Source organism: Pelodiscus sinensis, chromosome 1 (assembly GCF_049634645.1).
Source record: "Pelodiscus sinensis isolate JC-2024 chromosome 1, ASM4963464v1, whole genome shotgun sequence".
NCBI classification, from domain to species: domain Eukaryota; kingdom Metazoa; phylum Chordata; order Testudines; family Trionychidae; genus Pelodiscus; species Pelodiscus sinensis.
In genome coordinates this window covers 138,595,249-138,621,739 of record NC_134711.1, presented here as the reverse complement: position 1 = coordinate 138,621,739, position 26,491 = coordinate 138,595,249, and the positions used below count along the sequence as shown (strand labels likewise).

Sequence of the window (26,491 nt, the reverse complement as noted above, 5' to 3'; positions counted from 1 at the left end):
TCCTACGTCATCCTCCACAAGTCAGAGCCAAGACACATAATCACAGATCCTGGCAAATGCTGGGGTGTTTGTTTCAATGGGTTTTTATTTAATTCCATATTTTACAAGGGGGATTTTGGACAACAAAAGGAATGGGGACTCTAGGGGAGAAGCACAAGTGGTACATAGGCAACACCGCTTGAGCTCACAAATGTTTCCTCTTTCCTGCAAGACACAGTATGCTACTCATTCCTGAGATACTCCCTCAGAAGGGGAATAAATGAGACTCAGGTTATCACCAAACCTCCTCCTCTCCCACATACAACAGAGATCACTTGATACTGAAGGTAATAGTGGAATGTAAGGTAGGGCAGTGAAGGACTAAGGGATCCGTCTTTTCAGCCAACTGTCAAATGAAGAGGTGGCTTGCTTACCACCACACCCAGGAGAGATCTAGTAAAATTAGGAACCTATGACATTTCGGGAGACTTACCTCCTGCCCACGGGCATTCAGGTAATTCCTCAATCTGGCTTCCCCAAGAAGAGATGCAGGCAACAGACTCTAAGTGGGGTGAAGGGTGAACAAGGAAAATGGGGCCATCCTACCCCTGAAAGTCTGGGGGCCACCTAGCTATCCTCCTTCCCTCTGGGATTCAGAGACATGTTCTAGAGCAGCACTCAAAAAGGACCGCCAAGGGGAATTTGAAGGTAGAAGGGGATACAGAACACACTTGAACTGTCATGAGGGCACAGGCCATTCAAAGGTCACCCGAACCACAAACAGGACAAGACTCCCCCCAACCTCAAGACCCCAGGGGCTAGGAGATCCTTGATGATGCCCTGGCAGAAGAGATGGGACTCTGGCCACTGCACAAGGGATTTTATTTCTTCTTCCTCTCCTGGGAGCAGCGAGGACAGAACCTGGAGTGAAAGGAGAGAGAAGGAGAAGTTCATGGGTGGGAGGGCCTATCAATACACAAAGCCTATGGGACCCTCCTTAGTACCCCCCAAATACAACCACACACACAGAAGACCCACAAAAGCCAATCCCCAATAACTCTTCATTGAGATGCAATCCCAACACTTCCTAACATCCATAGTCACCCCACCGCAGAACATCTCTCCAGGAACTCATGGGACTTCCCAGTGATGCATAGCCCACTGAAACCTCTGAAGGCCTTATTTCAGCACCCACTCACCATTTCCCTCTTGGCTTTGTCGTCAGGCCCACACAGGCAAAATGGAACCACTCGATGGAACACTAATGTGGAATGGAGAATACAGAGTCAGTTGTACAGTCGAGTTTCCTCCCCTGCTGAGTCTTTTGGGAGCTACCCCGCCCCCAGTGGGCAATCACATAGTCTCCTCATAAGTGACAACATCAATATACAGGATTGGAGAAGTGGATTGAGAAACTCGTTGAATTCCTATTCTGTTTTAAGACTTCCCTCCTCATGGATCCCAGACGTACCTAAAGTCTGTCCCCTAAGGGTCTCTCTAAAATGAGAATCCCCCACATAAGCAGGGCCCACATGAACAGAATTAGACTCCCAGTAGGAGTGCCTCTCCCCCGTTCTCTCTAAGCCCAGTCTCTTACATCAGGGTTATCACAGCCAATCATCTCCCCATAGGAGACCTGGTGGCACAGGCAGTAGGTGGGTTCGTTGGGATCCACAGGCATATCCAGCACGTCTGAAGGGTGCACATTTCCAAAGGTCACTGAAGGCATCCCATACTCTGTGCTGCTGCAGGGGAAAAGGAGGAATAAGGTCAGCAAAATCCCCAAGGCAGGGGCACCCCTCACTTCACCCTGGGGAAGCTCCTTATGCTGTCGCCTCTAGCATGGCAGACACAGAAACAGACCCTTCTTCATGTACGACACATGCAGAACCCACTATCCCAGGTCCTGTCCTCCCAGCAAGGACCTGACCTTTCGAGGCATTTACCTGCCTGTGGAGGGACGGATATTTCACTCCCTAGGAGTCCCCGACATGATACCCAAGCTCTTGCTCTCACTGTTCCAAGGCACAACAGGGACAAATGGGACAGAGGAACCAATTGGCCTGATCTGGGTGGAGCCAGGGGAACAAAGGATGGGATTTGACTTGTGGTTTGATTCTCATTAAGGGGAACTTTGATGGATCCACTGGTCTTCCCCATTCCCTAAGTCTCCCTGTCACTCACGTGCGGACGAGTTTCAGCTTCTTTTGAGCCATCTTTGGTGCCTCCTCATCAGAGTTTTTCCCCTTAGAGCGAGCACGGGCAGCTTTCTTCTCCTTTTGGGCCCGGCCCTCTGATGGGATGGGGGAAAATAAATGAGCATTAAACTCTTCCACTCATCAAGACAGATATATGACCTATATTATATATGACCTATATATGAGCCCCCTTTACAGAACTAACACAACCTGCCTCCACACCTTCATAGTCTTTGGTCTACATACATCCATCATCGCCTCTGTGACACCCCAGCACAATTCTCCATCATTCCTGGATCACTTCCTTGTCACTTGCTGGGCTTCTAGCTCCTTCTCAAACCCCAACTTCAGTGTCTTTGGGTCATCTCCTGCCATCCTCATCTCCTGCTCCCTTCCAGCTCCATCACTTCCATGCTCCCTGGGCCCCTCCATATCAGTTTGTGGCTGGACTCTGGGACTCACTCTTTTTGCCCTTGCTGGAGGAACTGTCATAGTCACTTGACTCAATCTGCTTCTCCTTCAAGTCGGCTTCAAAACGGGCAAGGTCTGTGTCTAGCCGGCGGATGTGCTTATCCACCTGCAAATATGACAGTAAGCCAGAGTATTATTATGGGATGGAACCTTGAAAGTCCTAGAAAGAACAGGGGAAAGGGTTTCAGCAGAGAGACAACTGTAGGTGGTGTCTACACAGGAGACAGGCATCCATGCTGGGGCTGGAGCAAAGGATTTCCAAATGCATTAAAACCCCACCCAGCACTATGAATAGGTTGTGACTAGTGAGTCATGACTCCCAGCCCTTCATGCTATAACCCCTAGACACTACTCTGCTCCCTCTCTCTTCTTCGTACCATCTCATAGGTCTGCATGGCCAGCTGCACCTTGTCATCCCCGAACTCCTTGCATTTCCCATAGGCCTCCTGAATTTGCTTGAGAAGCCCCAGTTTTTCCTCCGAAGACAGAGTCCGTGCATTGCTGATATACTCCGTGGCCAGTTTATCAATCTCTGATTTGAGGTCTGAAACAAGACCAGATTCATGGTCAAAAATATCCCAGTGCCCTCTGGTAGGAAAGGCAGATTCAGGTAGCTGTAGGCTCCCAGCTCTGCCTTGTTGTCATAACACCACCTGCAAGGGAAGGAAAACCTGGCCAGCTCCAGGCTCCCCATCTACGCAAGCAGATTACTTCGGGCCTCATTCTTGACACTCACCTTCTGTTCGCTGGTCCAGATCTCGCATGAGTTGGAAATTTCTCTGCAATTCAAACGGCAGGTTCTCAATGCCTGGAGAGAGAGGGGGAGGGGGGGGGAGATCAGGTCCCTGTTCACCCAATAAGTATTTATAGTAACCAGATCTAGTATTTAACAACCTCTTAATTCTCTGTCAGTTTGACTCTGGTGTAATTCAGCAGGTATTCTTTAAGATGCCAATTCAGTCATGAGACCATGGGAAGCCTAGAGTCTGGTGGGCTCACAAGATCGGGTTGTTATTTTGGTAAATCTTACCGCAGTCCACTAAATTGGCACAATTTCCAACTGCCCATCAGTGAAGACATCATTATGTAGCTAATTTCTTGCAGGTCTCATGGAAAAGGTGGGTCAGGAGCAAGAGTAGTGGCTGGGACAGTATCTCTCTCTCTCTCTCTTTTTTAGAGTGCATCTGTCTGGCTCCAAGTCCATTTGTTCAAGAACTCCTCCTAAAGGACAAAAGCTAGGACCACCAAATTTGCTATGCAGCTTCCTCTTAGCCTAACTTAAAGAAAAGTCAGTTTGGTTGTGCCAGGAAAATCAGATGTGCCTGAAATGGGACTGTTTTCCATAACATGGAAAGGGAGGAGGCTAATCAGAGGACAGCAATACTGGAGAGTGACCACTGGGGACAACTTACCATCAGGAGAATGGCCAGCTGGGGACAGGACTCCACATTGGCCTGCCACCAGACCAGGTAAGTGGCCCCAAACAATGTTGGAACGGGAAAAGCGGGAAGCTAGGAAGCCAGGGCTGCAAGGGTCAGCTACAGCGTGTCCAGGTGGAGGTTTTGGTGCTTGGGGGGGAGTTGGAGGCTAAGCCCCAAAACCTCCACCTGGACACGCTGTAGCTGACCCTTGCAGCCCTGGCTTCCTGGGAGGAGCTGCTGGCCGGGGAGTGCAACCCCAGTCCTCTGGGAAAAGCTGCCCCTGGAATAGTCATGATCAGCCCCAGTAAGCTCCCCCCCATCCCCAACCCCTTAGCCTCCTTCCCCGACTATTGTACCCCCATTCTCTGCCCTGTGTCCCCTATCCTCTGCTCTCACTCTAGCACCTTCCAACCTCCTGCCCTGAGCCCCAATCACACACCCAACCCCCTCTCTGAGGTCCCCACCCCCAGCCCTGACTCCGGCATCTCCATTCAAAGCCCCCCACACCTCCCAGTCTCCTGCCCTGACTCCCATTTTGCATGTGTGCAATTGACTATTCCTTCCTAAGTGGAGTACTTTGCATTTGTTTGTATTGAATTTCATCCTAGTTATTTCAGACCATTTCTCCAATTTGTTCAGATCATTTTGGATGTTAATCCTATCCTCCAATTCTACCGAGTATCCAGTCTCATAAAAGTCAAGATATAACACATCTGCCACATCCACCCTATTCATAAGGCTTACTATTCTTACAACTATTAGGGTTTGTTTGACATGATTTGTTTTTGACAAATCCATGCTGACTTATCGCAATATTTTCTAGGAGTTTACACACTGATTGTTTTATTATTTGTTCCATTATCTTTCCAGATACTGAAGATAAATGGCCTGTAAATACTCCTTGGTTGTCCTTATTTTTCTTTTTTGTATGGATTGGCACTATATCTGCCCTCTTCCAGTCCTCTGGAATCTCCCGTTTTCAAAGATAATCACTATCAGCTGAATAGTGATTATTCAGTCTCCTTAATCAGTGCCTTCAGTATTCCGGGATGTATTTCATCAGTCCAACTTGATGAAATTTAGCTTGTCTAAACTATTTAACATGCCAATCCTAAAATGATTTTATATTAAATAAATAATTTTAAAAATAGTACTTTTCATGTAACCAACTCAAAGCACTGAAGTACTCAAAGTGCCACAAAAAAGGATTGGTATTAATTTCTCCATTTTACAGATGGTTAAAGGTCAAGCTGGGAAGATACTTGTCCAAGTTCACAGAGCAAATCAGCGTAAACCTGGAACTAGAATACATGAACCTTGAGTCTAAGATTCCTGTTCTTCAGTCTATTCTGCCTGCTACGTTATGCTCTAATTCCATAGTCTCTGTTCAGCTCCTGGAAGTTTTGAAGCACAACATATATCCTAACTACCAAATGTTATTACCATATCAGACATGCTGTGAAACTCAGTATTCCATTATGTTCTTTTTAATCATCACTTCTTGTTAGTTAACCCACAGTCACAGAGATTCTCTTGGACTCCTAACTTGTTGCCCAGAGACACATATTCAGGTGAAAAATGCCCACTTTCTTCTGTAACTGGACTGTACCACATATATGTAATAAAACTCTAAATTTGCACCAGTGACTCTGGGACTCACGACCTACAAGTTTGATTATTGCTTTCTATAGTAAGGGATGAAATCACATGATCTGAAAAAGCTCTATTTGGTATGAAATGCAGCATCTTGTGTGCACAGCAACACAGGAGACCACAAAAACATTTCCATTCTCTGCACTGGCTCTCCACTGAATTCAGAATCTGAATCAAGGTCTGAGTTCTGATATTCAAAGCCTTCTGTAGGACTGGTCACAGCAACATGACAAACCAACCCTCCTTCCATGGCCATGCATTCCCAGAACAGAAACAATCACAACTCGAACAATTAAGCTGCCAACTGTTGGGGAAGGATTGTGAATGCAGAAGACAGAACTCTCAAAAAAGTTAAACTATAAATCTGCAACTCACTCTGGCAAGAGATAAGTATGACTACCGCTGACTTGGGCTTGCAGGGCAGTAACTCCCACTAGAGTTAGTGTCTAGTGGGAAAGTGGGCTCTGGATCGTCTCCACTCACATGGTCCCAGAACTTGGGCCCAAGCCCAAACCAGCTATACAACAATTTTGCAGCCCTGCAAGCTGATCTGGCCCAACCATGGGTTATTAATTGCTGTATAGACATACCCACTGTGTTCAGAACCTGTTTCTTCAACCTCAATTTAATTATGCAGACACAAACAATCATTTGCACACAAGCAAAGTCCTTATGAACAGAGCAAAACATCTCTTCAATATGCTGGGAAGGAACAGAGAGAATGTGTCAAACAGCTAGCAGTAGCTCAGTTACTATAGGCCATTTAAGTGTACAGATAGAAAGAAAAGTTGTCATGATATTATACCATACATTACATATAAATAAGGGGGAAAGGACAACATTAAAAGAAAGGTAACAGTGGACAGTCAAGCATTAAAAAATTAGGAAAAGCTAGCCTAGATTGCCTCTGTAACCTCAATCTTTACGCCACAGCCTTTAATTACATGATCACATATTATTTATTGCACAAGATGCTTGCCTCATTCAGTGCACAGGATGGACAGTGCTCAATGATGGGTAGTTATTCAATAATTATTTTCATCCTCATTTAATGTGTGGTCCCAGGCCTTATTTACTGCACATTAGTCAAACTATGTTCCAAATACAGAATTCTTAATTTCCATATGGGCTTTTCTATAGCTCTCATTACTATCTGAATGCTTCACAGTGTATCTTCACCACACTGCAATCAGGTAGGGAGTTATTATTACTGCCATTCAACAGATCAGGAACTGAGGTTCAGAAAGTACAAAAGGTATCTGCTCGTGCCGGGTGCTCAACTTAAGACACCCAAGGCCTGGTACATCAATCACAGTACTTAATATTTTTATAGAACTTCATATGTTCAAAACACAGCTCCCAATGACTTCAGCTGCGAGCGCTTACCACATGCGCAAATTCTCAAGTTGGGCACCTAGAAAATGAAGGACACATAATTAGTGACCACCTTTGAAAAGTCTTATTTTTATTACACAGGAACTCCATGGCAGAGAAAGGAACAAAATCCACTGACTAAACCGTAAGACCACCCTTTCTTCATTCTGCAATCCCCTACCTCATTCTCTACACACCAACTTCTGCAACAATTAAGGGATCATATAGACAACAATCTAATTCACTACACGATCATGGGTCCACTCCCAGAGCAGGCTCTGCCTGTGCTATGAATGATAAAGATACCCTATGGAAAAAATAGCATGATTCTGTAATTAAAGACTATATCATAATGCACACATACACAAAAGGTGGAATTAAGACTAAGACTGCATGAACAACCTTAGTTCTGACATTTGTTAGAGGGTGTGACTTTGCAACCTTTGTATTTGTTAATTAATATTAATAGAATTTTTTTAAACACTGAAAACTTCAAAAGTAAAATTTTCATAACGAGAAACTATGCTGATTCCTCAAGTGCATCTTCAGAAAGGTTGGTACCTTTAAAGCCACAATACAGACACTTTATCACTGGAGCTAAAGCAATGATTGGCGGCAGCAGTAAGAGTTTATGCCATGTGTGAACCAATGATTACAGAGTACTATACACCCTTTGCTAGTAGGTTTCACAGCTATTTGCTAAGTTGAGAATCAAAACTCCTGGATTCTACCCAAGGTCTAATGAGGGCCCTCAACACCTTTATTTCCCAGTGTTCCTGCCACATGCCCTCTTCTGTCCCCAATCTTAGCACATATCCCTTTGCAGAATGTCTCTTCCCCCAGCCACCTCTGGGCTTCAGCATGCTTGGCACAAACGGAACCTGCAGATCATTTAATTGTCAAACTCCAATAAACAAGCATCAAGGGAAAGTTAGTCACCCTGTGCGGAAACAATGGTTCAAGACGCCCCTCCCGGTGGGTATCTATCTGTAGGTATGCTTGTGTCCCTTCGCTACTAATCAGAGAACTTCGGCAGCACTTTCAGTTTGGCCTGCACATGTGCTGTCCCACCTCAAGGTTAACCAGTGCATGCAGGCAAACCACCTCAGTTACTTCGCTACCACAGTGTCCTTGAAAGAACTCCAAAGTAGAGAGGAGGAGGGTGGGTTGTGGAGAACCCACAAGAGGACACATCTCAAAAAAACATCATTACTACGTAAGGTGAGCAACTCTTCTTCTTCAAGTAGCCTCTCTATGGGGTGTTTCAGTGCAGGTGACGCTTGAGCTGTATCCTCAATGGTGGGCAGGGGCTTCTACTTGAGTCAGTTACGGGTGAAAATACTGTGGAACCAAAGATGGCATCAGAAGCCGATTCTCCAGTAATTGTATAATATTCTGCATATATATGGAAACACAACTATGTTGCCAGTTCAGCAGCAACTGAGAAGCAGACCAACCTCATGGAGTGAGTGTGAATATTGGATAGAGGTGTTATGTTGCAAACCTGACAGCATATTTTAATACCGTTTTAGAGCCATTTGGAGAGTCCCTAAGTTGATACTACTGAGACCTTGGATCTCTCTGCCATAGAAATAAAACGCTTGGGAGACTTTCTAAATGCCTCTGGTCTATCCAAGTAAAAGGGTTCAGGCTCTCATAACATCTAGTGTGTAGTAGTTCAGACTCCCTGTTATCACAGTGAGGCTAGAGTAGAAGGTAAGAAGGTTTGTGTGAAGGTTCAGTTGATTTCTGTGAAAACAACAGGTCACCTTGGGGGTGAACTGCAGATGTGATCCGAGTGTGACCGTGTCTGGAAAGAATATTGTATGAGGGAATGTGCCATCAGAGCTGCTATTTCCCCTATTCTCCTTCCAGGATGGCCACTCTCATTGACAGATTTGGGAGCAAACAAATAGTCACAGGCTCAAAGGGAAGTCTAGTCAGGCCTTTCAACACTAGACTTAGTTCCCATGTAGGAGTGGGATGGCAGGATTGGGAGAAAAGATTTACTATACTCCTATATAAAAAGATTTCCTATACTATACAACTGTTTTGTGGTTGGCATGAGAGCATTGAGAATCCCACAACTTGTTGATGAAAGTTGCTACTGCTGCTAGGTGAGCTCTGAGTGAACCCTGAATTTCTGAGAATTAGTACATAGTCTAGGTCCACTGGCAGAGCAGTGTATGTTGGGGAAATTTGTTGTGAAATACACCAAACCTGAGTATACAAGAATGACATGTAGTGGATCTTCTACTGTGTAGGAATACTTCTTGCGTCTCCCTTCAGCAGGAGCTTTCTATGATCCAGAATAAAAGAGCTTGATGGAAAAGTATCCTCAGCTTGGGATGTAGAGTGCATCCTTTGTTCTGCAACAGATGGAGTGGGCTGAAGAGAGATTGAGCATGCTAGGTGAGGATATCAAATCTGTTTTATACAGGTGGAAGCAATCAGTATGATGTATAATTACTTTTAATAGGACTCCTGAGAGCAGGGGAAACTGGGGTAAGGCATAGAAAAGGTCCCTGTCTCATGGGGAAAAAAGAGCATTTCCCAAGCATTCCCCTATTTCTGCTCCGCAGCAGTAGTGTTGGCATTTCTTGTTCAGGTAAGTGGCAAACATTCCTGCACTTGGTGCCCCCCACTGCCTAAATAGGTCATGAAGCACTGCTGGGTTTAACTTCTATTCATGATCATGGGGGAATTTGCAATTGCAACTGTCCATTGAGTTTTGTACTCCCAGAAGGTAGATGTGGGAACTGCACCAGTTTTATAACTTTAGTACTTCTGAGTAGAGAGAGCACCTGGTTCCTCCCTGCCAATTTATGCATGCTATCATAGAATCATAGAATAATAGGACTGGAAGGGACCTCAAGAGGTCATCGAGTCCAGCCCCCCGCTCTCAAGGCAGGACCAAGCTCCATCTACACCATCCCTGACAGATGTCTATCTAACCTGTTCTTAAATATCTCCAGAGAGGGAGATTCCACCACCTCCCTTGGCAGTTTATTCCAATATTTGACCACCCTTACAGTTAGGAATTTTTTCCTAATGTCCAATCTAAACCTCCCCTGCTGCACTTTAAGCCCATTACTCCTTGTCCTGTCCTATGTTGTCTGTTAAGGTTATTGTGTGTGTTCCTTGGTCAGTGGGATGATGGATATAGGTATTTCTGACTGCCCTGAATTCAAGGAGGTCCATATGGAAGAACATTTTTGGGGCTAACCATTTGCTCAGTGTTTTTAGTTTGGATGGAGTGCACAGCCAAACTACGAGGCATGATTTTGGTGGTAACATCAGAGAAGTCTGAGGAAAGGGAATCATCTTGCAAATGTTCATTGGATTTTTCCACCAGTCTAGAGTTTTTTATCTTAGGGTGTGTCTAGACTACATGCCTCCTTCGACGGAGGCATGTAGATTAGCCAGATCGGAAGAGGGAAATGAAGCCGCGATTAAAATAATCGCGGCTTCATTTAAATTTAAATGGCTGCCCCGATCTGCCGATCAGCTGTTTGTCGGCAGATCGGGGGAGTCTGGACGCGATGCCCCGACAAAGAAGCCTTTCTTCATCGACACAGGTAAGCCTCGTGAAACCATTTCCCTCTTCCGATCTGGCTAATCTACATGCCTCCGTCGAAGGAGGCATGTAGTCTAGACACACCCTTAGTGGGTAGTGGCAGTCTAATCTATGTCTAGTCAGTCTTTAGACTGAGCTGAATCACATCTGGGGGCACTGCAGTTGAAGTCTGGAATGAGGTATCACATCTGTGCCTGTTGCCATGTGCCCTAGACGGAAGCAGCATTTGGCTGATATTTGAGGGCTGTCTCTATAAGCATGGCCAAGGTGTGGAACCTGTGTTGCAGCATGGGATGCTCTGGCCTTTATCAAGCTGAGGTTGGCCATACAGAGGAAAAGATTGATTTTTGTATGTTGATCTGTAAACTCAGTTCCATGAACAGGTTTACTGCAGTGCTGAAAACAGTAGAGTTTAATCAAAGGAGAAAGCCCCTTGGAGAGTAGATTTCAGCCCAGTGCCCCATTTACCGGCAACGCGTGCATGCAAAATGCGGCTCTTACACATGCGCAGTGCGGGGCTGGCAAGCGGCTTTCACCGCGGTTCATTAAGCCCTGCACATTACAGTATCCTTCTTTCAGCTGAGAAAACAGGACCTGTTTTGAAAGTTGCTGACGGATGATTATTGCCTCAGTAGTGGTGGTCTTTACCTCTTCCAAAACACTGAGATTAGTGTGCCTGTCTTCCCATTTGATCTTCAAGATCTTGCAAAGGCAGCATTGGTACCTGGAATGAGGAATGTGGTGTATGCAGGGGGAAAATAATTAACTTCCAATATAAATTTACCAATGACACCCCAGGTAATAAAAGCATATACCTCAACCCAGATAGATGCTACCAAATTTAGAGGAAATAGAGGAAATGATAAAGATTAAGACATGGAAATACAACATACGTGCGAACACTAAATCAGAACAGACAACAAATCTTCTAATAAGTATAAAAAGTGCACTTGCTTGAAAATACAAGATGATTGAAAAAGCTGTAAAAGATATAGATTCTCAAATAAGTACCCAGTATGACACTTTGTGTCATGTAATGAGTGGTGTGGGAATCAATGGATAATTGTATTTTTGACTCCTGGAATAACAGTGTTGTTTTTCCTGTGCATCAAATATGTAAACAGTATAAGAAAAAGCAAACGTTACAGGGACCCTTTAAAAATTTAATTGCCAAATTATACAACTGAAGACTGCAAAATGTCATTTTAACTTAAAAAGGAGACACATGGCCCAAAAATAATAGGTATAATTGGTGTTGTTGTTGTAATATCAAAATCACTGTTAGTAACTGGATATTGAGAAGGGACTGTTGGGATGGTGCTGGGTATTATGAATTGCTGTGGTTGACTCAAGGCTGGCAAATCTCAATTTACTTGAGGATTCTGGGAGCAGGATTCTCTGCCTCAGACAGGATATATGGAAATTTACTGAGAGTACTGATAGTACACTTGAACGCTAGTACAACTATGTACTCTGGATGTTTAATCAAGGGCCGTGTGTGTATTTGTACTTCTCAGAGAACTATGGACATCATGGACTGTCATGTTCACCAAACATATCTCATAAAAACATGTAAATGGTGACCTTAGAGGAGACAGTTCAGGGTCAAATGACATTCTAAGACAGCACAACAGCTAGAGCTCAGGTGAATGATTGATGAGAAAGTAAATGTCAATCTATCCCTACTGTCCCTTCCAAACACATCAGAGAAACAAGTTATGAAATGCCAGTGTGGCATATTTCAGGAACATGTGACTCCTTTGAAAAAGGATACAAGTATGGGAAAATATCCTATGCTCATTCTCCATACAATTTAACATTTAAAAAGAGACTGGTGACATGATAAAACAAGAAGCCCCAGATCAACCAACACCCTTGTATCAGGTAAGTTTGAGCTAGAGGGCTTCAGGGTAGCTACCACTCTGTCCTAGGAAATACCTGACAGATGAAGTGTTTCAGAAGAAACAGAAGCCCACAGCTGCTTTGTTTGCCATTTAGGATACTAGCCCAGGAGCTAGTGAGGGCTTCTGCTTGGGGACCTAGGACTTATTAGCCTTTTGCATAGCCTTTTGTTGCCTGCCTGTGATTCTTTCAAATGAAAAACATCTTTGAAAGAATACAAAGCTTTGCTTTAAGGAAAACGGAATCCGTGTTTTTACTGACACTAATACTATAAGTTCTGCCCAGATGTGGGCCAATAAAGATCTCAGCTTTTAAGTTGGTTTCAAAAATCACTGACATCTTGTGTAGAGAAAGCCTGTTAGAGATAATGCTGGTGGATGATGCATAGAAAACTTAGAACTCCATCTAGAGGCTTCTGCTGATAATAGGGTTTATACTGCTTTTGGGACTTACACTGCTTACTTTTTGTTATAGGGCATCTCTGCTATAAGTCACCCTGGTATATGTTGGTTCCGCATTAGCTTTGTTGATGCTTGTGGGAACGGTTTCATTTTCAGTGCTCCCATTCCCCGCTCTTCCGTTGCACAAAAAACCCAAACCCAATCACGCAAACAGAAGTCAAGCATGGGGAAAAAATTCCCTGCTCTATGTCCTTTCACTATACATCCACTTTTTTTAAAAGTATCTTGGACATATAGTGGGGACACTCTGCACTAGGATGTACACACCAAGCAAACAAAGAGCTCCGCAAGAGTTGGTGTTCTGGGAGAACAGTTTAGTATCCTCAAATGGTAAAACTTCCCCTGTATTTTGAAGCTCTTTTTGAATACTGGAGGCCTGATACCAAGAAGAATGTTTCATAGAAATGGCTATAGCCAACTATGAAGATCAATGGGACTAGAACAGAGGCGGGCAATAATTTTTGATTGGGGGGGGCACTTCAAGAATTTGGTAAGTGGTCAAGGGCCACATTTTTCCATGACACTAATGGAGGCAGTACTTGGGTGCAGAAAGGAACTCGGGATAGGGGGTAGAAGATTCTGACATTGAGACGTGCAGGAGAGGTTGCAGGGTCTAGAAGGGGGTTGTGATCTGGACTGGGGAATGGAGTGAAGGAGGGGGAGCAGAGGGTCTAAGGAGTCAGATACAGGCTCTGGCCAGGAGGCACTTACCTAGGCAGCTCCTGGCAAGCATCCCAGTGGGACTCTCAGGCTCCTTGCCTTCTGTACCCCTGCATGCTGCTCGAAGTGGTTGGCTGTGGGGGTCATGTGCTCTCTGAATGCTGTAAGCACCGAGGGGGAGCAAAGGACCTGCGCACTGCTCCTGTCCCGAGCACAATCTTGCAGCTCCCATTGGTCAAAAACTGGCTAATGGGAGCTGCCTGGGCCATACTTGTGGTGCAGGCAATGTGCGAGGGCCCCTCCCCCCTTCCCTGGCTCATGTTACACAGAGAGCATATGGCTCCTGCAGCCAGCCACCCTGAGCGGCATATGGGGGCAGGGAGCCTACCTGAGGGGCCTGCCAAGCTACAAGATGGTGCCTGGCTGAAGCCAGCCCATGAGACAGATTTTTCCCACTCCTGGGCTAGAACCAAGGTCTGTGAAGTCTATTACAGCTGGTGTTCTCACACAAATACAGGGAGACCATGCAGAGCCATATACAATCAGCCCTGTAGAGATTAGGCACCATGAGACATATCCCATAAAAGGTCCAGAGTAAGAGCATCCTGCAGACTTCTGACTGGCTCATGCTCACTATTTAACCATGGAGAGTGTCCTAGGAAGTTGTCAGGAAGTCACACAGATTTCTGACCAGGTGCAACTCAAGGCTTCACCTTGTTTTCCGATCTCCAGTCTCTAACTCCTACAACTCTGACCCCGACTCCCAATTCCAGTGTCATGACCACCATTTCTGATCTCTGACCCAAGCTGACTCTTAACCGGACTCCTGCCTATTAATTCCAGCTCTAGTAATTACTGCAGTCCCTGCTTGCTGACCGCCATCTTGTGGCTGTCCTTGACTTGAGGACACCCACCCAGCTGTAACCATTAAGCCAGACCACCTATGCCCCTATGTCTTACTCTGTCTGATGCATAAATCGCTAGGGCTTTGACTACACTGCAGGGTTTTCACGCAAAAAGCCTTTTGTGGAAGAGGTCTTCAGCAAAAACTTCTTGTGCAAAAACATGTCCAGACATCAAAGCGCATCACAAAAGTGATGTGCTTTTGCTCGGGAGAGCATCCACACTGCATAGACACTCTTGCGCAAGAAAGTTCTGATGACCATTCACAGAATGGCCATCAGAGCACGTGTGCTTTTTCCCATAGGGGTCCACACCTGCCTTTTTGCAAAAGAGATGTAGCGCAAAAAGGAGTTATTCCTCGTGGAAGCAAAAGCCCTCTGTTCCGTTGATTTTCTTGTGCAAAAAATGCACTTCAGGTGTGGATACTCTGCTGGTTTCTGTGCAAAAATAGCTGGTTTTGCGCAAAAACTTTGTTGTGTAGACATAGCTTAGATGGAGAGATGTACAAGTCATGAGATGACATTACAAAACTACGGTCAAGAATTGCTCGGGCAGTTTGACCAAAATTTTTGAAATTGCTGATAAGTTAATAAAGTATATTTAGACAGTGACAAATAATTTGACACACTCATTTGAAGGCTCACAATCATATATGCCTTCTTCCCACAAAGATCCAGTCTCCTATTGGGTTGAAGTTGCCTCAAACATTCATCTGCTGCTGTGATCATTGAGTCTGTAATGGGACAGTTAAAGAAATACCTGAAGTCTTGTTGAGGAACACAAAGCCTGTCTGTTTGGCAATGGGTGGGCTACAGCAAGTTGTCTGCTAAAAGGTCTTCAGAGGTTCCAGTGAGGCTTTATTAATGGCAAGGGCAATCCAAATCAACAGTCTGCACAAACTGTCTTGCACAAGTTCTCTTTTTATCATCAAGGATGAGGCTAGTCTCCTAATGGAGTTCTTGAAAAACTTTAAAAGTCATCAGAAGGACACAATGCTGACTCTGAAGTGATAACCTCATTTAAGGAAGAAGAGATATTGGGGCAGAGGGAGTATCTAGAGGTTCTTCTCCAGTCTCCTTTTCTTCAATGGGTTCCAGTAACAATGGAGGCAGTGGGCCAAGATGTGGAATGTATCTAGACACTACGGGGGGGGGGGGGGGGGGAACCATCTGAGACTGAGCCACTGACACACACATGCACGCACTTGGGGGAACATTTCTTGGTTGCTATGTGTTACCAAGCAACTTTAAAAAAAGGATTAAAACACACAAAATTGCTTCTCTAAGATTCAGTTTTTGAAAAGTTATAATGTAAGGGATAGTTACATGTGCTCAACACAAGTCCAACAAACCTGAAAATAACCAGATTGCATCTGACTAAACATTTCCTGTTTTACTCACATATCTGTGATTTCCAGATCTAGTCCTTCCTCAGAAATGGATGTTGCTGGATTCTCCACATTGGGTTTTCTGCCTTATAGCAACAGGAAGGTCACGGCTCCCAAGGTAAAAGCCTACACTCAGTTTCCATTGGCTCTCCTGCCAACACACTTCCTGCTTCCTTAGCATTCTTGGGGACTCTCTAGGACCCACCATTTATGGCAGGGATGGGGAACTTTTTTGGGGTTGGAGACCACTGTCCCACGGAAAAATCAGTTGAGGGCCAGACAAGTGAGAAGTGGGGGAAAAACCCTCACTGCGGCCCCCAACTGAGGAGAAAAACTCCCCACATTCCCCTTGCACACCAGAGACTAAGGGGGCCCAGCCTAGTCGATTTTGTGCACCAGTGCAGGCTCCCCAATGCTGGTGGGGGGGAGCTGAGCCTCAGGGGCGAAATCTGGCAAGTCGAGGGCCACATCTGGCCCCCGGACCTGAGGTTCCCCACCCATAATTTATGGTTTTAACCCTTACAAGCAAGGTAATTAGGGTTGGATCTCAAGATTGTGAAAAGACTTCTGTTAAGTGTATGATTGGAATGACCAGAAAAGGGTGTTACCACCTTTCCTACCCTATTCATCACACTGGGCTTGGTGCAGGAAAATAGTGTGTGAAATTTTATGTCCCGTGTTATTCTGACACGATCATAATAGCCCCTTCTGGCCCTAAAATTCCCCCAATCAGCACATTTTATTTGATTAAAAAACCCATTAGGCAATAAAACATCACAAATTATATAAAGTAAAAAGCTTTTTAAAAGTATCTCCCTTGCATCTTTCTCCTTTGCCTTCTCCATTAACTTTTTTGTACCTATAGCATGTGCCTTATCTTTCCCTGCCTTGCATCTATACCATACAACATTAAAACAAAATTAGAAACTCTTCACTTCTTCCTCCATCCCCTTCATTTTTATTTTTCTATATTGCTTTACTTTCTTACTTAACCACATTATCAACCTCCAGTTTTGCCTATCTTTCTTTTCCTCTTGTTTCCAGTTTCCTGTACTTCCCCCACTTTCTTCTCTTGCACAATCCCCTCTTGTTTCCCCTAACAGGAGCCTCATATTCTTTAGCCTAGACAGGATCTCTCTCTACTTACATCACTACGTAGAGTATATATGCTGCTCACCATCCAAATTCAGGTAAGAACAACAGCGGAGCACTCAACGAGGTATTGCATTGGCGAGAAAAGACATGCCAAACCTTAAAGTATATATCCTACATAGCTCTCTACACACTCATTATTGTATCTTGTGTTACATTATGACTTGTCTACACATAAAAATTCCATTAGTGTATCTTACATTGATTGCATATGCCCACACTGTTATAGCTGCTTTGGGGTAAGATATACAGCTATTGAGACTTATATTCATAGAGCAGTGCTGTGCTGCTTCCATCCCAGTGCAGTGCAGTGCGATAGATAGATAGGCAGGCCAGGGTTCCTTGCACTTCTCTTAAGTATGTGGTATCCCAAGTAATTTTTGCTTCAGATTGTGAGATACTTCCAGGAGGCCAGAGAAATTGTGGGAAGAAAGGCCTAATTTCTACAATCTTCTCACTGTCTCCTGGAGTTTAGCTGATGGAAGTCCCATTTCTAAACAACTGTCACAGTGAAATGGCTTAGGAGATACACTGTGCCCCTGTCAATTACTGAGACTGAAAAGCAGGTCCTGGAATATCTGAAAGTGTTCAGTACCAATTCTGGTGACTGAGAATTATTGAAATTGTTTGAGAAGTTCAGAGAGACCCAGAAATTGAATCTGCACAGACCAACAAAAATCTAGTGTTCTTTGATCAACTGCCTTTGATGGGATGCTAGTGTATTCTCCAGCCAACAAGCATGGGCAACCTGGAGATTTAGGATGATTAAAGCTTCAAATCTTCACACTGTATTGAGGGCACTGATGAAGCAAGGCCACGGACCAAAATGTGTGCACCTCTCAGCATAGAAAAATGAGTCAAGAATCACTATTTGGAAGCTGGCACTATTTGGAGTCAAAATCACAATTGCTACCAGTTAGTGGAAAACCAATTCAATGATGTAAGATCCACAGTTGGAGCTGTAGTGTAAAATGTATATAAAACTATTCAGCACTTGATACTGCATCATGTAATCAAGGTAGGTTATACAGGAGCTCACTATTGTGTATGAAAATATCCTAATTGTGAAAGGACCCATGTGCCCATTCTGTTTGCTTCATCAGCTCTTGCCATTCAGTTACTGAAAGGGGAATTCTCCACGTAAATCTTGTCTGAAGACCCTGGGAGTTCATGAGCATTAATACTGGTTGGGGCTAGATAAATCCAGGATACCGGAATCTTCAGATATTCAGTGTTACAAATATGAAACAAGAAGTTCTCTTCCCTTACTGGGCTACAGATATGAATGAAGAAATGGACCCATCTTATTCTGGATGAACCTGCACAACCTTGCTTCTCTGTCTTATAAAACTACTGTAAATCCTAACAGGAACACAAGAGATTAGTTCACTATAACCTAAGCCACAGAAAAATGGTTGTAGAGAGTGCATTTGGTAGGCTGAAGGGGAAGTGGAAAAGTCTAACAGATATACTGGTCTGGGATGCCTTTCGTACTATTGCTGTATGTTGTTTTTACACCAACAGAGACTAAAGGAGTAATTGCTGATGACTGGACACAAGACATGCAAAAGCTACTTATCAAATCTGAACAGCCCAACCTGCAATCCACTGTTCAAAATGCTGCCAGCAGAAGTGCCATGGTCAAAAAGGCTCTGTGCCTACACTTTGAGAACAACATATTATGTTCCGGTAGAAGATACACTGAATTATCTGTATAGCAGAAGTGCCTATGGTCCCAAGTAAACAGTTCAGGTGTCATTGTTCTAGGCACTATACAAATGCATAACAAAAAGATGGTGCCTATCTTGAAATCCCCATTTTCTGGTTTATATGTATTTCAATGCTATTAAATAAACCTGAGTACCTGTATTTTAAAACCAAGAACACCACTACTGCTTTATTAAATAGCACAAATTTTATTAAACACAATCAGGACTTCAAGCACACAGTGCATTCACATACATTTAAAGATAATTTCTGACAGATAAGCCACAGATTAAGTGGTTCTCCTTGTTCTGAGCATTGAACTGGTGGAAGAACGACTGGGACCTAGTGGGGAAAGTAAAACGGCCCTCACAATAGCTCCAATCTCCATATTCTATAGCACAAAATGAGGTGCAGCTTGCCTGAGTAATGATGATCTCCAGCAACTGTGTGCTTCCTAACTGAGGTGAGCATTTCTTCTTACATTCTCTTCTCTCCCCCCTTCCTCACCCCCAGCTTAGATCAGCTTCAAAGAACTGTCTTTTTCCTGTCCCACACACTCTCAATTAATTGCTCATCTCCACACAGCCAAGTCCTCTGTGTGGTTTGTTGCAACTCCACCATGAGTTTTTTAATCTCTCTTTGTTACTTATGCAGCCCTCATTACCATACCAGACACCATACAATTGTTAGTGGGCTTTATCTTCAAAACACTGGTGGGGAAGATTTATCCCTAATTTACAAATAGGGAACTGAGGCACAGAGTATATTTATCAACTTGCCAAGGATCACAAAAGAAGTCTGTAGCTGAGCCAGATATCCTGAGTCCCAGGCCAGTATCATTTCACATTGGTTCTTTCTCTTGTGCTCCAATTTGTAAGGCAGCAAGCATCAGTGGAACTTTCTAGTAAGGTATGTCTATTGAAGGTACTGTCCAAAAAAACAGAGATCAGTCAGTAACCATTGTGAATGCAATAGCTATGGAAACCCAGCATTCCTCTTTCCCCCTCCCCCCCCCTTTTTTGGGGGGAGGGGGAAAGGCATTTTCACATTAGTTTACCATAATCCCCAAACAACTTGGCACCCAGATCAAGGTGGAAAGCAGCCTTTATATGCTTCCTGGAAAAAGAATGTTTATCCCCATGTCAATGCCAATCTTTACTTTAAAGAGTTGGTCGAGTGCGGGAACATGATGCATTGTATGTGACTTGCAATCCTGGCCTTGGAAGACATTAATTACCCTGATGCAAAGTCCCAAAAGGCAAAGAAGATACTATTCAAGATGGGTACGGGCCAGCCAGGGAGAATGCGAGGTTTTCTGTTGAGGTGGTTTTGCCAGATTTTTTGCTTGATAAGTGAGAAAATCTATCCTACTACAGAATGGAAGGGATGGGGGAAACACGCACTATCTAGGATTATGCATACCAAATTAGAACTCCTCTTGTATTAGAAATTCTCTGATATGCCAAGAGACATGAGAAAAATCAGGATTACATTAATCATCTCTTAACACGTATGATGCACTGCACTAACAGGTTTATTAAGTGACTTCCTCTAATACAATAACCAATAATGCCCATTGAACCCTTATTTTTTTGCACAGAAGTACTGTCATTTCATGGATTTTCTCTATTAAATTTTTATGCATACAGTTAAACCACAGGCTTGAGACCACAAATGATATTGCTTATGATGCTGTATTAACATGATGTTTTAATATAACTCAAAAGATGCAATTATATTACAGTATTTTTAGCTTTGTATGAATTGCTGGACAGCAGACAGGCTGGCAGGTACTGTGTGTTTAATCTTTGTACTCTCAAAATTGCTTCTATATTTAGGTTATGACACATCATGGGCCATTTATACTGGAATTATTTTTTTTGCTGCCACTGTTTGCCATTTTTGTACCCAATCACCTGGGCACTGGCAGATAAAAAATGAAAAGTGTCAGGAATCGAAAAGAAGTAGTGTAGGAAGGGATGGGTGTGCATGGAGAAAGGAGGAGAGGCTGGGACAATTTGTCTCAGCAGCATTTTGGAAGGTGTAGGATAGAGGATGGAGCAGAGCAGGGAGGAAGAAAAATGGAACAGTTTCCAAATGGCATAGCTATGTTTATCTATTTCAAAAGCAGAAAATGGCAAAGCAAACCTGGGATAAAATTCAAAGCCCTGCCTTCACTCTCCCTCGCAACACAAAAAAGCTACATTTATACATTACGATAAAAACTTACTGGCTGTGGGCCCCTCATCTTCCTAGTATGCTGTCTTCGTTGTTATCTCTGAGGTAGATGTATCCCAGTATCTGCATCTGGAGTAGGTCCTGACTGATGGCATTGTCCTGGAGACCATGAGTATCAAGCGGCTTTTGAGTAGACAGGTCAGTGCTAGCCTTCTACTGCTCTACCTCATGAGGCCTCTCAGCACTCTTCTGTGGAGCCTCCAGACAGGGTCAGCACTGTTTGCAAGCAACCTATACTGAATGGATAGGCGTCTTGCAGATTGTGTGGGCATTTCCAGAGTTGCCAATGGGATCTTTTTTATGGCTCTGTCACAGCTCCTTACCCTTCACTCTACACTGTTCAGAAAGTAGCCCAGTTCTACAGTCTGTCAAGGCAGGGGCTTGGATGTATTTGCATTCTGGTGCGATTTTCCCAGATGGCACAATCCATGCTCCATATCCCTAATAGCATTTAAAACATCTCATGGTTCCAGACAGATATGCAAAGTATAATGACCAAAGAAGGCTGAATTTGGTTGTGAAAGTGCTTTCAAAAGCAGCATATGAATGGGAGCTGTACATTAGCAAGTGCTGTCAGAACAGGGTGTCTTCAAGGGTGACCTCTAGTTGAGATGACCTCAGAATATAAAAGTGTAGAAAGGTAGGACAAATCTATCTTGACAGCTGTAGTACAAGACAGCAGCAGGACTACTTGCCATGAAAGTGAAATTGCTGTATTACACAGCTGTAATTCCCACTAATGCAGAAAAATGGGTAATTTTCATCAATGGGCATCCAGAGAAGCATGGGTAGGAGGAAATGTCATCAGTGGAACTTTCATGTGTACTTGAGGCTTGCATGGCAGGGATCATATTTGATCATACATGTTTGTACAGTGCCTAGCACAGGGGTGGGTAAAAGGGCCTCCACGGGCTGGATCCAGCCCACCAAGTGAGTTGATCTGATCCATGGAGGCCCTGCTGCTCCCCCTGCCCCCAAGCCAATCGGGGCCTGTGGGGAGGCGTGTGAAGTCTCCTCCCCCCTATGCGAGGGGTACAGCACTTCTAGGCATTGCATGCTCCTTACAGGATGGGGGCAGGGTAGGAGGAGATTTTGCATGCTCTCCTAGTCCAATAAGGGTTTAGGGGCATGGTGGGAGTGCATGAAGTCTCCTCCAGCACTGCAAGGGGCTCAGCTCTTGAAGTCAATTGCCAGCTGCTGCTCAGCTGGTGGCTGACTAAGCACAGGTGCTCCCTTGCAGGGCAGGGAGCAAGAGACTTCACGTGCTCCTCCTCCCCAGGCTCTGATTGACCTGGAGGTGGTGGGGGGAGCATGTGAAGTCTCCTCCCACCGCCAGGGGCAGGGGTACCTAGAGGGAACCACCAGCAGTTCAATACAGCTGGCAGTTCTCTCTGGGGAGGGGTCAAATATTGTGTGTGCTTCCCCACCCCCAAACTAATCAGGGTCTGTAGACGGGGAAGCCCAGAAGTGTCCTGGCCCCACCCCTTCCGCCTGAAGCTCTGCCCCTTCCAGGGCAGCCAGGGGCCACTTCAAAAATTTCTGAAGTGACCCTCAATGAAAAATCATTGCCCGCCCCTCACCTAACACACTGAGGACCCAGTCTTCAAGAGTCTTTTGGTTACTACAAAAAAAATAATTCTTTTGCATCCCTTTCCACACGATTACATGTTCATCTGTCACTTCTAACAGTCACTTTTCTCATGCACCCCAGTCAAAAAAAAGTCATGTTCTCTGGCCTTCCTATACTCCCATCCCTGCCAAATCAAGAAAACACAAACAGCACACACACAGACTACCTCTACACATAAGGGACCTGTCACACAGGCTCTTCCAAGAATTCACTTACATGTACAACAGTTCCACTTCACAGAACAAGAAGCTCTTTTCTCCTCCCCCAGCTTTCTCTCTTCCCACAGTCACCCAGACTCTTCCCTTCCTAAATTCTTTCTCTAATCTCCCTTGTTTTTTCTCCCTTTCTTTTACTATAGCACCCTATAACTCCAAGCTATACCATACTCAGCACTGACAGAATTTTCAGAAAATTTAGCTGTTAAGTTCCAACAAGTTTATATCATGCACCTCTGAACAGACCCCCCTCCTCTCCAAAGGCTTGTAACTTGGCACATTTGGATGAATTTTATCCAGGCTTGCAAAAGGCATAATTCTAGTAACCAGGGCAATTCCCGACCCTAACACTTTCTAAAAATAGGATGCTAATTTATCTTTTTTTAAATTAAAAAAAATTTCTCCTAGACTTGTTCTCTGAAGCAACTGGGCTATTTTAGCTTAAATTAAAAAGAAAAAAAATCAGCTCAAGAATTTTCCTCAAAAATGGATCAAGTTTAGTAAACTTATAAGCAATTGAAAAGGACAGTCTTTTAAATAGCAAGTATCAGGCAATCTTAAAGATGGTACTACCAGCTTCACCTGTAACCACTTTCCCTATAACAAAAAACAAGCAAGAAAAATTTTAAACCTTTCAAGTAAAAAAAACAAAACAAAAAACCAGCTGCATCAAATTCTATACAAACATAAGAATTGTAAATACAGCCACTCCCCGAGTTACGACCAGCTCCACTTACAACCATCCACACTTACGACCAAAGCAGTTGTAAATGCGGATCCGAGTTACGAACGGTGATCCGCATTTACGAACAGCGCGGTCGCCATGTAACTATATGGGATCCGAGTTATGAACACTTCGAGTTACGGACCAAGTATTGGTTCGTAAATCGGAGAGCGGCTGTACAGTGGAATTTCGCTCACCAAATTCTCCCCACCCATATAGTGAAGAGAAAAAAACACTGACAACCATCCACTCTCCATACTGCTTTTTTGGGGGGAGAAACAGGAAAATAATATGCCTTTAGTCAATTCTAGGAAGCAGAGTTTGAAATCCAACTACTTTCTCTCCTCTTTATCCAAAATATCACTAAATGCTAAGATTTTGTCACAGATATTAGTAAGTCACAGACAGGTCACAAGCAATAAAGAAAAATTCACAGGTGCCCATGACCTGTTCGTGGCTTTTACTAAAAATAACGCATGACAAAATGGGAAGCTAAGCTTTGGGGTTCCTAGACCTGAGGTGGCCTGTGTGGAGCTCTAACCACCTCACCCCCCTACAGGCAGCCGGGGTACAGGCCCCAAGTTTCCGAAGTATTGGGAGGTGCTTAACCCCCAGCTCTGCCCCAGGCTCTGTTCCCACTTCACCCCTTCCAAAGTCCCTCTGAACACTCTGGCTGTGTCTACACTGGCATGAATTTCCGGAAATGCTTAAAACAGAATAGTTTTCGTTATAAGCATTTCCGGAAAAGAGCGTCTACATTGGCCACAGATGCTTTTCCGGAAAAGCCCAGATCGTCATTTTCGCGATCGGGGCTTTTTTCCGGAAAAGACTACTTGGCTGTCTACACTGGCCCTTTTCCAGAACAGTGTCCCGGAATAAGGACTTATGCCCGAGCGGGAGCAGCGTAGCTTTTCCGGAATAGCGGCTGATTTTGTAGAGTAGAGCCTCGTTGCTTTTCCGGAAATTCAAGGGCCAGTGTAGACAGCTCGCAGCTTATTCCGGAAAAGCGGCTGATTTTCCGGAATAAGTGGCCCAGTGTAGACACAGCCTCTTTTCTGGACTAGTCCTGCTCCCTCCCCTGAGCACACATTCCTCACACCTACCCCACCAGCCTCTCAAACTCTGCTAAACAGCTGATTGAAGCAGGCTGGAGATGCAGGGAGGGAGGCGTGGGGAGGCAATGATTTGCAGGGCCTATGGGCGGGCAGGCAGGTGGCACTTCAGATTTGGAGGGGGAGCGGATATGGGGACTACTGGGTGGTACTCAGCACCCAACAATTTTTCCCCTGCAAGTGCTGAAGCACCTACAGAGTTGATGCCTAAGGGTAGGGGTACTCAGCAGCTCCTGGCCACTGTGGGTTGAAGTAATGGAGGTCACTGGAAGTCATAAGTTCTCTGATTTCTGAACCTCCCTGAAAAAAATGTAGCTTTAACCATCATATGCACCAATGCCAGCTATATGGCTCCCAGCTCTTGCAGGAGCTTGGCAAGAGCAATCTACTTTTTGAACGTAAGAACAGCCAGACTGGGTCAGACCAACAATCCATATTGCCCAGTATCTTGTCCTCCAACAGTGGTTGGTGCCAGATGCTTCAGAATTAAGAGTCTAGGCAATCAAGTGTCCACATCCAGCTTCTGGCAGTTAGAGGTGTACACAAGAACGGCCATACTGGGTCAGACCAACGGTCCATCTAGCCCAGTATCCTGTCTGCCGACAGTGGTCAATGCCAGATGCCCCAGAGGGCCCTCTCCTGTCACCCATTTCCAGACAAGTGGAGGCTAGGTTCACCATTTCTGCAGGTATGCCCAAAGCAGGGTGTAGGGATACCCAGAGCATGAGTTCCATCACCAACCATCTTGGCTAGTAGCCACTGTCGGCCCCACACTCCGCTGGTTTATCTAGTTTTTAACCGTTACAGCACTGGCCTCCACAACCAGCAGAGCGCTCCACAAGCCGGGTGCCGCGTGGCACAAGGAACAGAACCAAACCAGCGCCCACCCCCCAGCAGCACAAGCCCGCTGTGGAAGGGGAGACCAGCAGGAAAGGTGCAAACGAGAAGCCGCAGACAGGAGGCGGCCAGCGGCCCCTGAGGCGGGTCTGGCCCCTCGGGCAAGTGTGTGTGTGGGCCCGACCCAGACCACAAGGGGCCGGGCTCCAGACACCACAGGAAGAGCGGGAACCGCGAGCGGCGCCACCCCAGCAGCGCGGGCAAAGGGCCGCAGGGCCAGGCCCCTCTTTCATCCCCGCCCGCCGCGCACGGGCTCTGGCCCGACTCGGTCCGCGCGCGCGTCGCTCCGCACGAGCGCGGCTACAGGCAACGGCCATCCCCAGCCCGCCCCGCCTCTTACTATCCAGGTAGTGCTCCAGGTACATCCCCGCCGCCATCTTGGGCCGCAACACGGCCGCTTCCCACCGGGGCCGGAAACCAGGTGATTTCAGTCCTTCCGTCCCACATGGCGTCACTTCCTCCCCTGCCCGAAAGTACTTCCGTGGAAAACAGGGCCGCTTCCGGCCGCCTGGGGCGCCCTTTTTGAACACAGCGCAACGGCTGGCTGGGGAGGGGGGCGCGGCTGTGGCCGCAGAGTCCGTTGCTGGGCGATAACGGCCGCGGCGCGTCAGAGCGAGGCAGGATTTGCCGAAGGGCCTTAGCGATCGTGGTTCCCGGCAGTGAGAGCCTGGCGGGGGCAACTGCCTGAGGACATGACACAGGGAGTCTGCCACCCCTGAGCGCCGCGGCGTGCAGTGCCCAAGTAGAGGCCCCCCTCTTCGCCAGCTCACGGCCAGCCTTCGGGGGCCACTGGCAGGGATGGTGACATGCAGGGAGTGCTATCAGGCTTC

At 45.4% G+C, this 26,491-nt stretch overlaps 1 protein-coding gene and 1 long non-coding RNA gene across 10 annotated transcripts; one reads left to right on the top strand and one right to left on the bottom strand.

Annotated features, from left to right (window-relative positions):
- Nucleotides 1–67: 67 nt before the first annotated feature.
- Nucleotides 68–26,127, bottom strand: ING4 (inhibitor of growth family member 4). 9 transcript variants are annotated; one of them, XM_075903959.1, is made up of 10 exons: nucleotides 26,002–26,059; nucleotides 11,322–11,397; nucleotides 7,109–7,136; nucleotides 3,385–3,456; nucleotides 3,026–3,192; nucleotides 2,640–2,754; nucleotides 2,164–2,272; nucleotides 1,577–1,724; nucleotides 1,179–1,240; nucleotides 68–900 (listed from the first exon to the last, which is right to left on the bottom strand). In XM_075903959.1, the coding sequence occupies exons 4-10, from the start codon at nucleotides 3,410–3,412 to the stop codon at nucleotides 861–863; spliced, it is 669 nt and encodes a 222-aa protein (XP_075760074.1). In that variant the 5' UTR covers nucleotides 3,413–3,456; nucleotides 7,109–7,136; nucleotides 11,322–11,397; nucleotides 26,002–26,059; the 3' UTR covers nucleotides 68–860. The 9 variants fall into 9 exon arrangements, with proteins under 9 accessions (XP_075760074.1, XP_075760060.1, XP_075760072.1 ...); XM_075903945.1 differs by lacking the exons at nucleotides 7,109–7,136; nucleotides 11,322–11,397 and adding an exon at nucleotides 19,625–19,772 and having other exon boundaries at nucleotides 26,002–26,127; XM_075903957.1 differs by lacking the exon at nucleotides 11,322–11,397 and having other exon boundaries at nucleotides 26,002–26,097.
- On the top strand, nucleotides 12,418–18,800 carry LOC106732091 (uncharacterized). Its single transcript, XR_003089570.2, has 4 exons — nucleotides 12,418–12,557; nucleotides 16,017–16,104; nucleotides 16,852–17,176; nucleotides 18,663–18,800. It is a non-coding gene; the product is annotated as an uncharacterized LOC106732091 (long non-coding RNA).
- Nucleotides 26,128–26,491: the final 364 nt, after the last annotated feature.